At 38.8% G+C, this 13,867-nt stretch overlaps 1 protein-coding gene across 1 annotated transcript in view; it reads left to right on the forward strand.

The window, feature by feature from the left end:
- Nucleotides 1-13,867, forward strand: part of SPATA16 (spermatogenesis associated 16) — a 227,602-nt gene that overhangs the window by 93,920 nt on the left and 119,815 nt on the right. The window contains exon 4 of the mRNA XM_003925112.3: nucleotides 9,248-9,337. Within this exon, the coding sequence (XP_003925161.1) occupies nucleotides 9,248-9,337 (90 nt within the window). The remainder of the gene's footprint in view (nucleotides 1-9,247; nucleotides 9,338-13,867) is intronic.

The following is a 13,867-nucleotide window of genomic DNA, read 5'->3' on the forward strand; positions in this document are numbered from 1 at the left end:
AGATTTCATACTATGCCAACAGTCCATGTTGAAAGAAGTTCTAAGAAGCCACAATATGGAACACTTGCTGATTTTTTTTGTAAATCTGTTACTGAGAACACAGACTGTCACTTTATAGGGCATCTTTGGATAAGTTGATCTTTCTGATTGTAGACCGAGAAATACTTGAATTGAGCAACTATTTGTTTAATACTGGCTATGTGACCCTCTTTTCATTAGCTACCAGCAAATTCAGATGTATAGTCCATCTCAACCAATCTTTTAGGGTCTTCAGATGTATTATTTGTGTGCTAACCTCATCCAGGCTTCATCTTAACTCCTCTGCTTTTAATCTTGCTTCCACATTTGTTTATTTTTGATGTCGTTGTTTTAACCGTGGTAAGGTAAACGTAACATAAAATTTATGATCTTACCCAGTGTTTAGTGTACAGTTCAGTGGTGTTAAGTACATTCACATTGTGTAACCAATCTCCAAAACTCTTCTTATCTTGCAAAACTAAAAGTCTATGCCCATTACATAACAAATCCTGGCTCCCTTTCCTCCTGTCCCCTGGCAATCACCATTCTACTTCCTGTCTCCATAAATTTGACCACTCCAGATACCTCATAAATATGAAAACATGCAGTAGTGCATCCATGCTGTACCATGTGTCATTATTCCCTTGTTTTCCTTCCTTCTTAAGGCTGAATAGTATTCCATTGTGTGTTAGACACCGTGTTTTGTTAACCCATTCATCCATCAATGGACATTGGGTTGCTTCTACTTTTTGATTATTATGAATAATACTGCTTTGAACATGGGAATACAAATATGTATTGCAGACTTTGATTTCAGTTATTTTAGGTATTTACCCAGAAGCTGGATCATGTAGTAATTCTATTTTTAACTTTTTGAGGAACTTCCGTACTTTGTTCTATAGTGGGTGCATCATTTTACAGTCCCACAGTGTGCAAGCATTCTAATTTCTCCACATCCTTACCAACACTTGTTACTTCTGATTTTTTTATAGTAGCTATCCTAACGGGTGTGAGATGGTATCTCATTGTGGTTTTGGTTTGAATTTTCCTAACAAATAGTGACAGGTATTATCATCTTTGGTTGCTATATCATTGAAAAAATATCTATTAAAGTTATTTGTCCATTTTTAACAGGGCTGTCTTTTAAATTGTTGTTGATGCAAAGGAGTTTCTTATATATTGTGGATATTAACCCTGTATCAGATATACGATTTGCAAATATTTTCTCCCATTCTATGGGTTGCTGTGTTGTTCTGTTTATATTATCCTTTGATGAACGGAAGTTTTAATTTTGACATAGTCCAATTTATTTATTTATTTATTTTTTCTGTAGGTTGTTTTTACTTTCATTTAACTTCATAGGTATTTTATAAACTACCTAATCCCTTCTTAGGACAGAATATAGATAGATAGTAAAGTAACCACTTTCTCTTCAATATTAAGCATCCTGTCACTTTCTTGTGATATCTTAATTTTTCCAATGTTAAGAATGATTTTTAAATTTATTAATGGCATGAATATAAAAAAGTGGTCTTACATATCTGAACAAAAGTTATCCATAATTTTTGAGTGTGGTGGCAGGCACCTGTGGTCCAGTTACTCAGAAGGCTGAGGTGGGAGGATCACTTGAGTCCAGAAGATTGAGGCTGCAGTAAGCCATGATCACACCATTGCACTCTAGCCTTGGCAACAGAGCAAAAATGTGAATAAAAATAAAAATAAAAACCTGGCCGGGCGTGGTGGCTCATGCCTGTAATCCCAGCACTTTGGGAGGCCGAGGCGGGTGGATCACGAGGTCAGGAGATCGAGACCATCCTGGTCAACATGGTGAAACCCCGTCTCTACTAAAAATACAAAAAATCAGCTGGGCGTGGTGGCGCGTGCCTGTAATCCCAGCTACTCAGGAGGCTGAGGCAGGAGAATTGCCTGAACCCAGGAGGCGGAGGTTGCGGTGAGCCGAGATCGCGCCATTGCACTCCAGCCTGGGTAACAAGAGTGAAACTCTGTCTCAAAAAATAAATAAATAAAATAAAAATCTATCTCTATGAGGAAACAATTATCCATGTGTATGGCATTTTTGCATGTCTTGTGAGCAAGGCACTGACTGGTCTTTGCTCCAGACTATCTTTTCAAAGATGGTTGTATGCCAAACAGCCTGGGAAGCAAAGACAAATCTTTTTACAGCCTTGCAAGATGTAGTGCTTCTCCCTGGGGCAAAAGATAGGCATGCTTAAAGCCTATTACGAAAGATACACATCCTCTAAACTCATATTTTTTTCATGTAGTATAACCTACTGCATGTGAAGGTGTCACCTGACCTTCCTTTCATCACTATCTCAGATCTGTGGTTCAGGGAACCAGTCAAAAATATACGTATACTCTGGTTACTGTTATTGCTGTGAACAATAAACGGTCCTTTGTCTCTGACCCTGGAGGCTCATATCTTCTACCAGCTTCCATAAAACTGTTTCAGGCTAACTTGTTAGTTTGCAGGTAGGGAAAAAACCTCAGACTCTTCACAGTGCTGGATAATGCATTGTAAGAAATTTTTGTGAATATACTTGAAAGCCATTTAGCCTAATCTCCCACTCAGTGAGGAATTTCTTCTACACGTCCTGACAGATGGCATTCTAAATATCGTTTAAATGTTTCTAGTAAAAGGAAACTCTTCTGAAAGCCTGTTGCATCATTGGTTAGTAAGTTCTCCCTTATGCTGAACTGGGCTATTTGTAGCTTTATAACTGATTTTTGCCTGGCCTCATCTGATATTACATTGAATAATTATTCTATGTTTTGCATGGAAGGGCTTTGTATTTGAATATACTTACTGATATTATTTTACTTTCTGAAGACACTTATTTCATTCCATATTCTTCACACACTATATTTTCCAGATCACTCATTCTAGACACTCTCCAATATGGTGATGATCTTCACAGATGCTCAGAACTATAGATGAATTCAAGAGACTATATGGCTAAGGCACAATTCAGTGAAAACATCACTTATTATTTGAAAACAATGCCTTATATTGATTTAACACAAAATTTTATGTGCGATTTTTGTAGCTCTCTTATATTGTCATATCATTTAACTTGCAGTTAAAATATTCAGACTTCTTCCATATGAACAAACTCAAACCATGGTTATCTTTATAAAATGTTTGTTTATAATTTATAATGTAAGATTCTTTTATTTTTAAACAGTCTATATTATTTTAAATTTTGATGTCATCAGTGATATGAGTTCCTGTTTTGGTAAAATTTATGCCCTCTGAAAATTTTATCAACATCCTTTTAATGTCTTAATCTTAGTTCGCTGATGAAAATAAGGTCCCCAAAAATGGCTAAAGACATTTCACTAGATTCCTTATTTCATTAACACAGACCATACTTACACAGTATTAATCAGTTATTCAACTGGTTATAATCAATGGATTGATGCTATTATCCAGCATAAATGTCACCATCTTAACCAGAAGGTTATTGTGATTTGCCAAAATTAAAACATTCCATGTTTCTGGCTTACTCTAGATCTACCACCTTTTCTATTTTAAGAATGTCAGCACATTATTAAAAGAAAAAGAGGAATATTGTCTCAGGAGGATGAAACAATCATTACTTTGCTAACAGTCAGACAAGATAAAGGTAACTAGACAGGCATCTTTGCCTAAATATGAAATTGCAAAAAAGAACGGAAGAAAGAAGGAAAGAAAGAGAGAAAGAAAGAAAAAGAAAGAAAGAAAGAAAGAAAGAAAGAAAGAAAGAAAGAAAGAAAGAAAGAGAAAGAAAGAGAAAGAAAGGGAGGGAGGGAGGGAAGGAAGGAAGGAAAGAAAGAGAGGGGTAGAGAGAGAGAGAGAGAAAAGAAAGAGAGAAAAAAGAGAGAAAGAAAGAGAAAAGGGAAAAAAGAAATTGTTTCCCTGGTCCCTAGTCTCATATAAAGCAAAAGTCTAAAATATCTGGGGTAGTGATAACAAACATTCACATTCTCAGTGCCCAGGTAAAAATCCATAGCTTCTGACGGAGAAGTAGAAGCAAAGCATATGTCTCTGGGAAAGAAGTCAGAAATTATCCTGCCCCCATGGCTCCTGCAGGAAGGGTAAAGCATAAACCCTCTGCTTTGGGGAAGAGATTTAAAAAAAAAAAAAAAAAAAAAAAAAGGCAGAAACCACTCTTGGGCCCGAGAAGAGTTCTGCTACCACTAGACAAGAAGCAGAAAACACTCTCTAAAATGAGACCAATCACATATTCAACGCAGAGTATGGCTGCTATTAGGAAGAGTCCCAGAATGAGGAGGAAAAAGAGAGAGAGAAAATGGGACAGATATGAAAAGCAAGAATTTTCCAAAATTAAAGGGAAAACAATAAAATTCAAGTCCAAGAAGCTTAGAGAATTCTGAGGGAAGTAAATCAAAACAGTAGCAACAGCAAATAACGATGTGGAGGTGATAAACAGGACAATAAGGCAAAGAAAATAAGCAAACGTTATAGACTGGAAAGAAAGAAAGAAGCCATCATTATTTGCAGAAGGTATAATCATCTATGTAGAAAATCCCAAAGTATTTTTGGAAATGTTTATGGAATTAATAATTAAGCTTAGTAGTATGTAGCAGAATACAAGGTCAACATAAAATATCATTTATGTTTCTATAACTTAGCAATGAACAATTAGCATGGAAATTTAAAAATCATTGCCAATAATAAGAGCAACAGAAAAATGTCAAATGTTTGGAATATATCTAATGAAGTTTGTGTAAGATTTTCACGCTGAAAACTACAAAACGTTGATGAGAGAAATGAAATAAAGCCTTAATTACGGAGAAAAGTGCTATATTTATTGACCAGATGACTCAACATTGTTAAGATATCAATAAATCCTAAAGTTTTCTGTAGACTTATCAAAATCCCAGCAGGCATTTCAGCAATTACCAGGCTATTTTCTGAAACTTAAATGGAAAAGTACAGGATTTCAATAAGCCCAAACAATGTTAGAGGAAGAATAAAGCACAAAGCTGGGAGGGCTTAAAGTACCTGATTTAAAGATTTATCATAAATCTATAGTAGTCAAGACTGTGATAATAACATAGGATAGACAAATAACAGAACATAATATTCTGTTCAGAAATGGACTTGCACATATATGGTTAACTGATTTTTGTTAACTGATTTTTGATAACCGTGTCAAGGTTATTCAAGAAGGAAAGAATAGTTTTTTCAGTTAGTGGTGCTGGAAAAATTGTAAATTTATCAGCAAAAATAAAATGTCTTTATCTTACTTCACACCATAAACAAATTCAACTCGAATAGTTTATAAATGTTAAAACTATCAACATTTTTTAAGAAAATATAAAAGAAATTCTTTGTTACCTTGGATCAAGCAAACTTAAATAATATATTTTACACAAACTATAAAAAATAGTTTGTGTAAAATATATTATACTGATAAGTTGGACATCCAAACTGATAAGTTGGACATCATAAAAAATCTTGTGCTCTTCAAAAGAAACTGTTAAGAATATTCAAAGATCAGCCACAGACTCAGAGAAAAATATGTATCTTACAAAGAATTTGTATCCAGAATACATAAAGAACTCTTGCAACACAATGATAAGAAAACAAACTGCCCGGTTTTTTAAATGGCAAAAGATTAACTAGAACTTCACAAAATAATACATACAAATGGCCAATAATAACATGAAAACGTGACCAAATTTCAGGGAGCGGAGAAAAACTCAGCTCCCGCAAGAGGATGTTCTTCAGGTCCTGGTCTGTCACTCACGGAAGAATGGGAGCGAGGACCCCACCGGGCGTGGTGCGCTCAAAAGTAAATTTCGGGCCCCAAAGAGTTTTGCAGAAAGTGATTTATTTAGGCAGAGAAACAGAAAAGAGAGAGAGAAAAAGATGAGAGAGAGAAGCTTCCATGAGATCATGGAAGGGCATCCAGATATGGAGTCTGCCCAGATGTTGGGACGGGAACTTTTAACCTGGGAGGAATTCCTGCCCCCTTTAGGTTTTCTGGGCCTATGAAAGGAATTCCTTTAAACTTCTGCTGGAGTGACTGATCTTTGATTCTTCCCGAGTGGGCCAAAGTTTAAACAAGACCCTTAAGATCCCAGATGTAGAGATGGGGGTATGGTACTGGGAAGTTCTTGCCTTCGAAACTGCGCCCCCTTGTGGACCCGGGAAGAGAATACATTCCCTCAACCCTCCCTCTGAACAGGAAAGTCTAACTTTCGTGGGGTACGGGGGCATTGATTGCTCTTTAGTTACTTCCTGCTGAAGTGAGGCATAGAAGGGGTTGAGGTTTCCTCCAGAGGAGAGCCTTTTAGGGGTGCAGGTTGATCCTGAGGTCCACAACAGAGCTCATGAGCCAAGGACATCCAGGGTTCCAGATGCAGGCTTATTTGTGGCCTCATGGTTCTAGAAGAAATGAATGTGACAAGGAGGTTAAAGAGGCAAAGCTCAGAAGCCAACAATTATAGAATGGTTATAGACAGGCCTAGGAGAGGATAGAGCCAGGACAGCTAGTTGTCGAACAAGCTCCACCGTTCTTGAAGGTTTTTAGTCCTGTGTTTGATTGATTCCCGAGTTCTTCAACTTTGCTTCAAACAACACTTAACTCATTTATAAAATAGCAGCATTTCTTCCCAGAAAGGGGCCGGTTCCCTCTTTCTCCGTGAGCGGATTTAGGGCCCTTCTACTTTGAAGACCTACGACAGCCAAAGAGTGAAGCTGTTTTGCAGAGTGAGCTGCCTTTGCAGAGAGAATTAGCAACTTTTCGTGTTATTCTTTAACTCCTGAGATAGCTTATAGTAACTGAATAGAGGTAGTCACTTTTCTAAAGCCAGCACCAAGTTTTCCCTATATTTTTCTGACTCCCCACCGATGAAAGGAATAATTGGAGTTTGAGAGCTAGCAAAGTTGAGAGTTAACGTCCTGTTAATGCCAGGATAGAAATTAGATTCGAGTGGTTGCTTTCCTGGTGATCTTGTTGGAAGAGCAGATGCAGATCCCCTAATGGCTCGCAGGTGTACGAAGGGTCATCTCCTGGAACTTCAGGCTGCAGAGTGGCGGGTTTATGGTTTTATTCAGGAGGTATCCGAGGCTTCAGCCAATTGTGATGAATCCATGAGTCAGTTTCCACCACCTTAACTGCCATTGGGGTAAACAGAATAACCGAAAATCATCCTTCCGAAGATGAGCCTAGAGAGGGAGAGTCTGACGGGAGAGATTTAACAAGCACCAAGTCTCCAGGGCAGGAGAGAAATACCGAGAAGGCCGTGCCAGTGCCCAGAAGATGAACCTCCTGGCCTTCCGTGGTCAGCTTTACCCGGGGCTCTGTGAGGGTGACGGCTTGTGCTGGCGCTTGCCCCAGGCACCCTTAATCCTGCAGCTGGGTCATCTGATTAGACACCGCAGGCCCTGGGAACCTTCATCGCCCAGGACAGTGTGCTTTCCGGTGACCCCCTTGGCATAGTGGGCAAGGACGAGGAGGTGGTCTGTTCCTCTGGGGACAATTTCTTATAAAATCTCCCTTCAGACCGCACTGCCAGACTGGCAGCTAATGCCAGCCTTACCCTCATTTGAGCCTCTGGGGTCTGCTTGCCTGAAGGCCATTCAATGACTTCTATCATTTAGCTCTAACATGGTTCCCGCTTTTTTACCAAAAGCCCTATCAGCATAGCTAAATCAGAGTTTGTTCCTCTGTGATAGAATCAGACCAATCAGCTCTGAGATTGCTCTCTGATTACAATTGTCATTTTTTTTCACTGTAACTGCAGTGAGATTGTCCATTTTGGTCACAGGCTGCCTCCTGTGACTTTCCAAATGGCATAAATGACAAATGAGTAAGAACTTTTCAAAAGACAGATCATCATTACCCCTACAAGTTGCACACAACATAAAATATATCTTTAAAAGGGTATGTCATTTTAGAAAGCATCAGTAAATTAATTAAAGTGTAAAACCTAGGCTTTACAACCACCACTAGCATTTCCTTGCCAAATATCTAACAGGGGCATACTATAACCACACAGTGAATGCTGCAATAATTATAAAAGTCAAAAATAATAAATTGCCAAATAAAATATTTCATCTCAAATTACCAAATATTCTTTTATAATTATGCTTTCAGGGTAGAGACTGGGTCTGGGTCTTCCTTGGATTCCTCCTATGAAGCTGTGATTCATGTGGTTTAGGGAAGGGTGACGCTATGGTTAAAAGAACAGTTTGGTCTAGCAATAGTGATTTCTAAAGTATGTCCTCTGCTTGCATTTCTTCAACACCATACAGAGGACTTATAATCACAAGCAATTGTTTTCGATTCCATTCTTTCTTAAAATCGCATTGTAATAGTTCCAATGATGTCGACCTCACCAGCCCTCAGTACTCACAAAAATCTCTGCCTACATCCAAAGCAGCTCTGAAGTCTTCTCTCTCTCCTCTCTCTCTTTGGATAAGCTCTTTCTTCACTATTCCTCCTTCCCACCACACCTCATCCTTCTCTCCAGTCTAATCTACTTTTGTCACAAGAACTTTTCTGGCAGAGCAAGATTCTTGGAAAATAGCTCTGCAAAGTGAAAACATTACATCATAGACAAAGAGATGCCAAAGGCTAGAAACATTCTTTCAGTAAGAATTTTGTCCCATGAAGTTTGTACATGCTAACTAAATATGCATGAGTGAATAAGTAATTAAAGTAATAGGGGAGTATACCTCATAGATTTGTAAAAGAAAGAGAGAGAGAAAGAAAAAGAAGAAAGAAAGAAAAAGAAAGAAGAAAGAAAGAAAGAGAGATAGAGAGAGAGGGAGGGAGGGAGGGAAAGAGAGAAAGAAGGGAAGGAGGGAGAGAGGAAGGAAGGAAGGAGGGAGTGATGGAGGGATGGAGGGAATTTTAAAATTCATTTAAAAGCAAGTAAAATAGCACCGTGTCTTACAGGTAACATAAGTTGAATTCAAATTCTTTGTCTTTGTCATATCTCTAAAAATACCCAGTCCTATAAATAAATGTTTTTTTAATAATGCAAAGGTAATTAGTTTTTCAATAACGCTTGCTTATTTGTCTTAACTGCCAATTACGGGACAGGGGTGGTGGTGAAGGGTTTCTTTCATTAGTATCTTTAAAAACACATAGTATATAAAATCGAATGCCTGTGATTTCATTCCAATGCACTTATGATAATTGTCTTTTAAAACCCAAATAACATTTGCATTTCTTTTATCTTTTTACAGGAGCATTGTTTTAAACCCAGCGTATTTCCGGAATCATCTACGTCAGGCAGCAGTGTTCAGATGTCTGGAGAGATATTCAGAGGCTGCCCGGTATGTTTGTTTTAACTTTCGTGAGGATTTATTTCAAGTTCAATTTCTCAAATTCTGGTAATAGCATAATAGAACTTTTCATTTCTTCCATGGAATATGATTTTTATCCAAATTATTGTCTGTAAACGTCAAACCAGCAATTATTGACTATCTTTCTCTTTAATTAAAGCTATTTCATATTCATAGCTCTTAACAAAATTCAAACTTTCCAGCCATGAGGTCGCTGACAATGATGGAAAAACTTGCATAAAGTAATAGAAATGCACTTGACCTCTTGCTCTCAAGGATGTTCTGATTCCGATTGTGATGACACATTTCTGTAACGATCTCTTGAGCACTGGAGAGGAAATCCAATCACATGCAAAAGATCCCAGAAACACCTTTTCTGGAAAAGATGGCGTCAGTTAAATAATACCAAGGTTGCTGGAGATGTCCCCAGAGTATTTTTTTCATGGATCCCAATGTATTTTTTAAAAAAACCTAGTGAAGCTTCCCCTAATATTTGCATCCCAGAACTTAGACTGTAGCAAAGAATCACAGGAGCTGTGCAACAGCCTCAACGCTACACTCAGAATTCCTTCTCGCCTGGGACAACCAAGGCTTTTTTCCATCCCGGGTTAGCTCACCAGACTTTTCTTCCTTTCCATGACTTGTCTCAAATAATTTTTCTTATTTCCTAATGTAGAGGTACCCGCTGCTTCTTCCTCATCCACTTTACCACCCCAGAAATCTAGCAGGAAAACACAGTTGGTTTCTAGATCTACTCCAAGCACAACGTCTAAGGATAAATCTGCAGAAATTGAGATGGGGTGCCTAGGTTGCAGGTGGCTACTGGCTGGAACATTTGTAAATAACACTACCTCTGAAACTGAAAGCAAGAGTTTGAGTGGATAATAAAATGGCTTCATAAAACTGACACTGTGAGGTTTACATGAATTCCATGTTTGTAAGATGTTCCCAGGAGTTGCCTGAACTCAATTAAATAGGTAAGGAAAGCAGAGCTCATCCTAACTACCCTCACTTTGCAGTCAAATGACCAATATGCCACAACATCTTTTTACCTGTGTGAAGGTCCACTTTGAACAATATTTAAAAGGTCTTTATCACTCTCTTTCTTGCATATTCCCTTCTGTACTATTTCTCCAGTATGTTTTCTCTAAGGTACTCACATATTACTTCTTGCTACGTTTTATTTACTCCACCGAAGCGTCTCTGTGGCTTGCGTTTTGCCCACATGCTTTTCCTAGATGTATGAATGAGAGAGAACCTAAAAGATAGTAGTAAGTGTCCTTCTGGTTCACATTTAAACAGGTTTTTAAAAAGGTCACTAGCTAGAAATGAAGCTAACAGGTTCAGCATAAACAGGTGACGGCCATCTGCAAAACAGCCTCCATTAAGAGGTGGGTTTATGAATACATCTTGAATCCAACTGAAAGCTCAATAGAAGGCTATTTCAGAACAACTTCAGAACTAGATTTCAACTAGTAAAAGAATGCTAGTGGCGTGCTTATGCAGACTCTAAAGATAAAATTGTTAAATATTCAGGAATTTGGAGCAAGCTAGTAGCTAAACTGTAGGAGAAATTAGCAGTGCTGGGAGAAACCACACAATTGAAATTGCAAATGCTACAAATCCAGGCTTTTTTTTTTTTTCGCTTTTGGGAGAGCCAGGTTACCAGCATACCATTAGCAATAACATAATTGTATCAAGCCTGTTGGAGCCAAGGTGGTGACAAATTCTTCATGGATCCTAAAACAAACAGCAAGGACTAAAAAAATCAAAATGTATTAGTATTTTCCCTGTGAAATTGGCACAGAATATTTCACCGCCCTTATCATGTATACTGAAATAGGTACATCTGCAGTCAAATAGGCAATTCTGCTTAATAGCATTTGACGACTGACCTGATCATGGTTCTTGAGAACATTCCGGATCATTCTTGGTTATGCTAGTGTAAACTTTCTATAGAGAAGCAGACACAATTACTGTCAGGTACAAGTATTTTTCATCTGGGCTTTTTCATTGCTGTTGTTATTGAGATGGAGTCTTCCTCTGTAGCCCAGGCTGGAGTGCAGTGGTGTGACCGCGGCTCACCGCAATCTCCGCCTCCCGGGTCCCAGTTCAAGCAATTCTCCTGCCTCAGCCTCCCAAGTAGCTGGGATTACAGGCGCAAGCCACCATGCCCAGCTAATTTTTGTATGTTTTAGGAGAGACGGGGTTTCACCATGTTGGCCAGTCTGGTCTTGAACTCCTGACCTCGTGATCCGCCTGCCTCAGTCTCCCAAAGTGCTGGGATTACAGGCAGAACCACCGCACCCAGCCTCATCTTGGTTTCTTTAGCAATTACAGCCCTTAATATGCAGTATAAGGTCATTCCCCCCAGAGAAGGAATGCTATGAACTGTGAACATAAATATTGTAGTGTATCTTAGCAGCTAGATTTCCAGTGTAAATCAACATATATAAAGATATACAGTTTTGTTTTGTTTTGTTTTGTTTTGTTTTTTGTTTTTTTTTTTTTTTTGAGACAAAGTCTTGCTTTGCTGCCCAGGCTGGAGTACAGTGGCACAATCTCAACTCACTGCAACCCCCACCTCTCAGGTTCAAGCAATTCTCCTGCCTCAGCCTCCTGAGTAGCTGGGTTATAGGCACACACCACCACGCCCAGCTAATTTTTGTATCTTTAGTAGAAATGGGGTTTCACCATGTTACCCAGGCTGCTTCTTAAACTCCTGATCTCAGGTGATTCACCGGCATCGGCCTCCCAAAGTGCTGGGATTATAGACGTGAGCTACTGCGCACGGCCTATAGCATTTATGTTTCTCAGTCAATCTCCTGGAGATTTGAATAGTTTGGTTCAAGCCTCTTACAAGTATTTTATGTTAAAATTCATTGGTAAAGACAATACATCAAGGTTATTTCCTGTAGGATGCCACACAGTCAGGTTTCTTGGATTGAGAGGCACCTACCACATATGAAAAAAATGCCATTATTATGTGACTTGTGAGATTCTAAAACCATAATTGCCAAAGAAATGCATCAACCCATATCATATCCAAGATATAACCAGTCCCTGGAAATTAGAATGTCTTAGGTTTTTTAAGCCTAACCACCTTCACCATGAAGGGATTTCTAGTAAATTGACCAGAATGATTCCCAGAACAGCCTCTTTTAAAAAGCCCAAACTCTCAACAAGAGAGACTGGAGGAAATGCTACTCCCTGCGGTTGGAGGGAAGGTATCAGATTTACAACAATGGGCAGGTTCTTTTAGTTTATGGCTCAATATCCTTTGAGTAACATTCTACCAGAAGAAGGTGTAAGAATACATAAATAATAGAAATTGAACACAAATGGAGATATTTTATTATGGTTGAGCCTCCACAGGGATGCTAGTCACTTTGAGGAGATGACTGGGACGGGTTAAATTGATTAAATCACATTTTCAGGCTACAAACTAAGTTGAGATTGGTCTAACCTCCATTTCCAAAACAAGCCACCTTGTGAATTAAATTAACAGGTTTTTGAGTCTTTGACAGTATGTGATTGGTAACCATTCAGCCATGTCAATAAGATATTACATAAAATTCTTCGTAGAACCCTGAGTGAAAGATAAATCTGAGAAGTGTGCATGTAGTAGTGAAGATCATGAAAGAGCATGATGACTTCTAAACTGAAAATACACAGGCAAAAACCGTGTAATATTGCACAGAGTCTTTATTTAAAACCACTTCGTGCAAGAAGCATCAAACAGAAGGTAAAACTAAAGAAAAAAATGCAACAGAGCCTCTTTAATGCATCACTGATAAAGAATTTTCTGCTGGGCACAGTGGCTCACGCCTGTAATCCCAGCAATTTGAGAGGCCGAGGCAGGCGGATCACCTGTGGTTAGGAGTTCGAGCCAACATCATGAAACCCCATCTCTACTAAAAAATACAAAAATTAGCCAGGTGTGGTGGCAGGCACCTGTAATCCCAGCTACTGGGGAGGCTGAGGCTGAGGAATCACTCGAACTCAGGAGGCAGAGGTTGCAGTGAGCAGAGATCATGCCATTGCACTCCGGCCTGGGCGACAAGAGCAAAACTGTCTAAAAAAAAAGGAAAAGTAAAAGGAATTTTCTGTGTATTTCTATACATGTTGTCAAAAGTCAGTAGCTCTCTTCACAAAACAGTCTTGGCTTTGATTTTATGGCTCTGAATATTTTTTTCTCGTGGAGGTAGTCCCAGATGGTGTGTTGTGTGTGTGTGTGTGTGTGTGTGTGTGTGTGTGTGTATGAGTGCTGGGGGAGAGAGTCAGATTTGAGTGATGATATTCATTCTATGTCAACACAGTTTTTTTGTACGCATTAAAAGAGAAAGATGTTAAAGAGCTATGCCACTTTCTGTTTCAGTTAATGTTTCACAAGGTGGCTTGTTTTGGAAATGGAGGTTAGAGCAACTCTCCTGCCTCAGCCTCCTGAGTAGCTGGGATTACAGGCATGCGCCACCATGCTCAGCTAATTTTTGTACTGTTAGTAGAGACGGGGTTTCACCA

This window comes from Saimiri boliviensis, chromosome 9, assembly GCF_048565385.1.
Source record: "Saimiri boliviensis isolate mSaiBol1 chromosome 9, mSaiBol1.pri, whole genome shotgun sequence".
Taxonomy (NCBI): Eukaryota; Metazoa; Chordata; class Mammalia; order Primates; family Cebidae; genus Saimiri; species Saimiri boliviensis.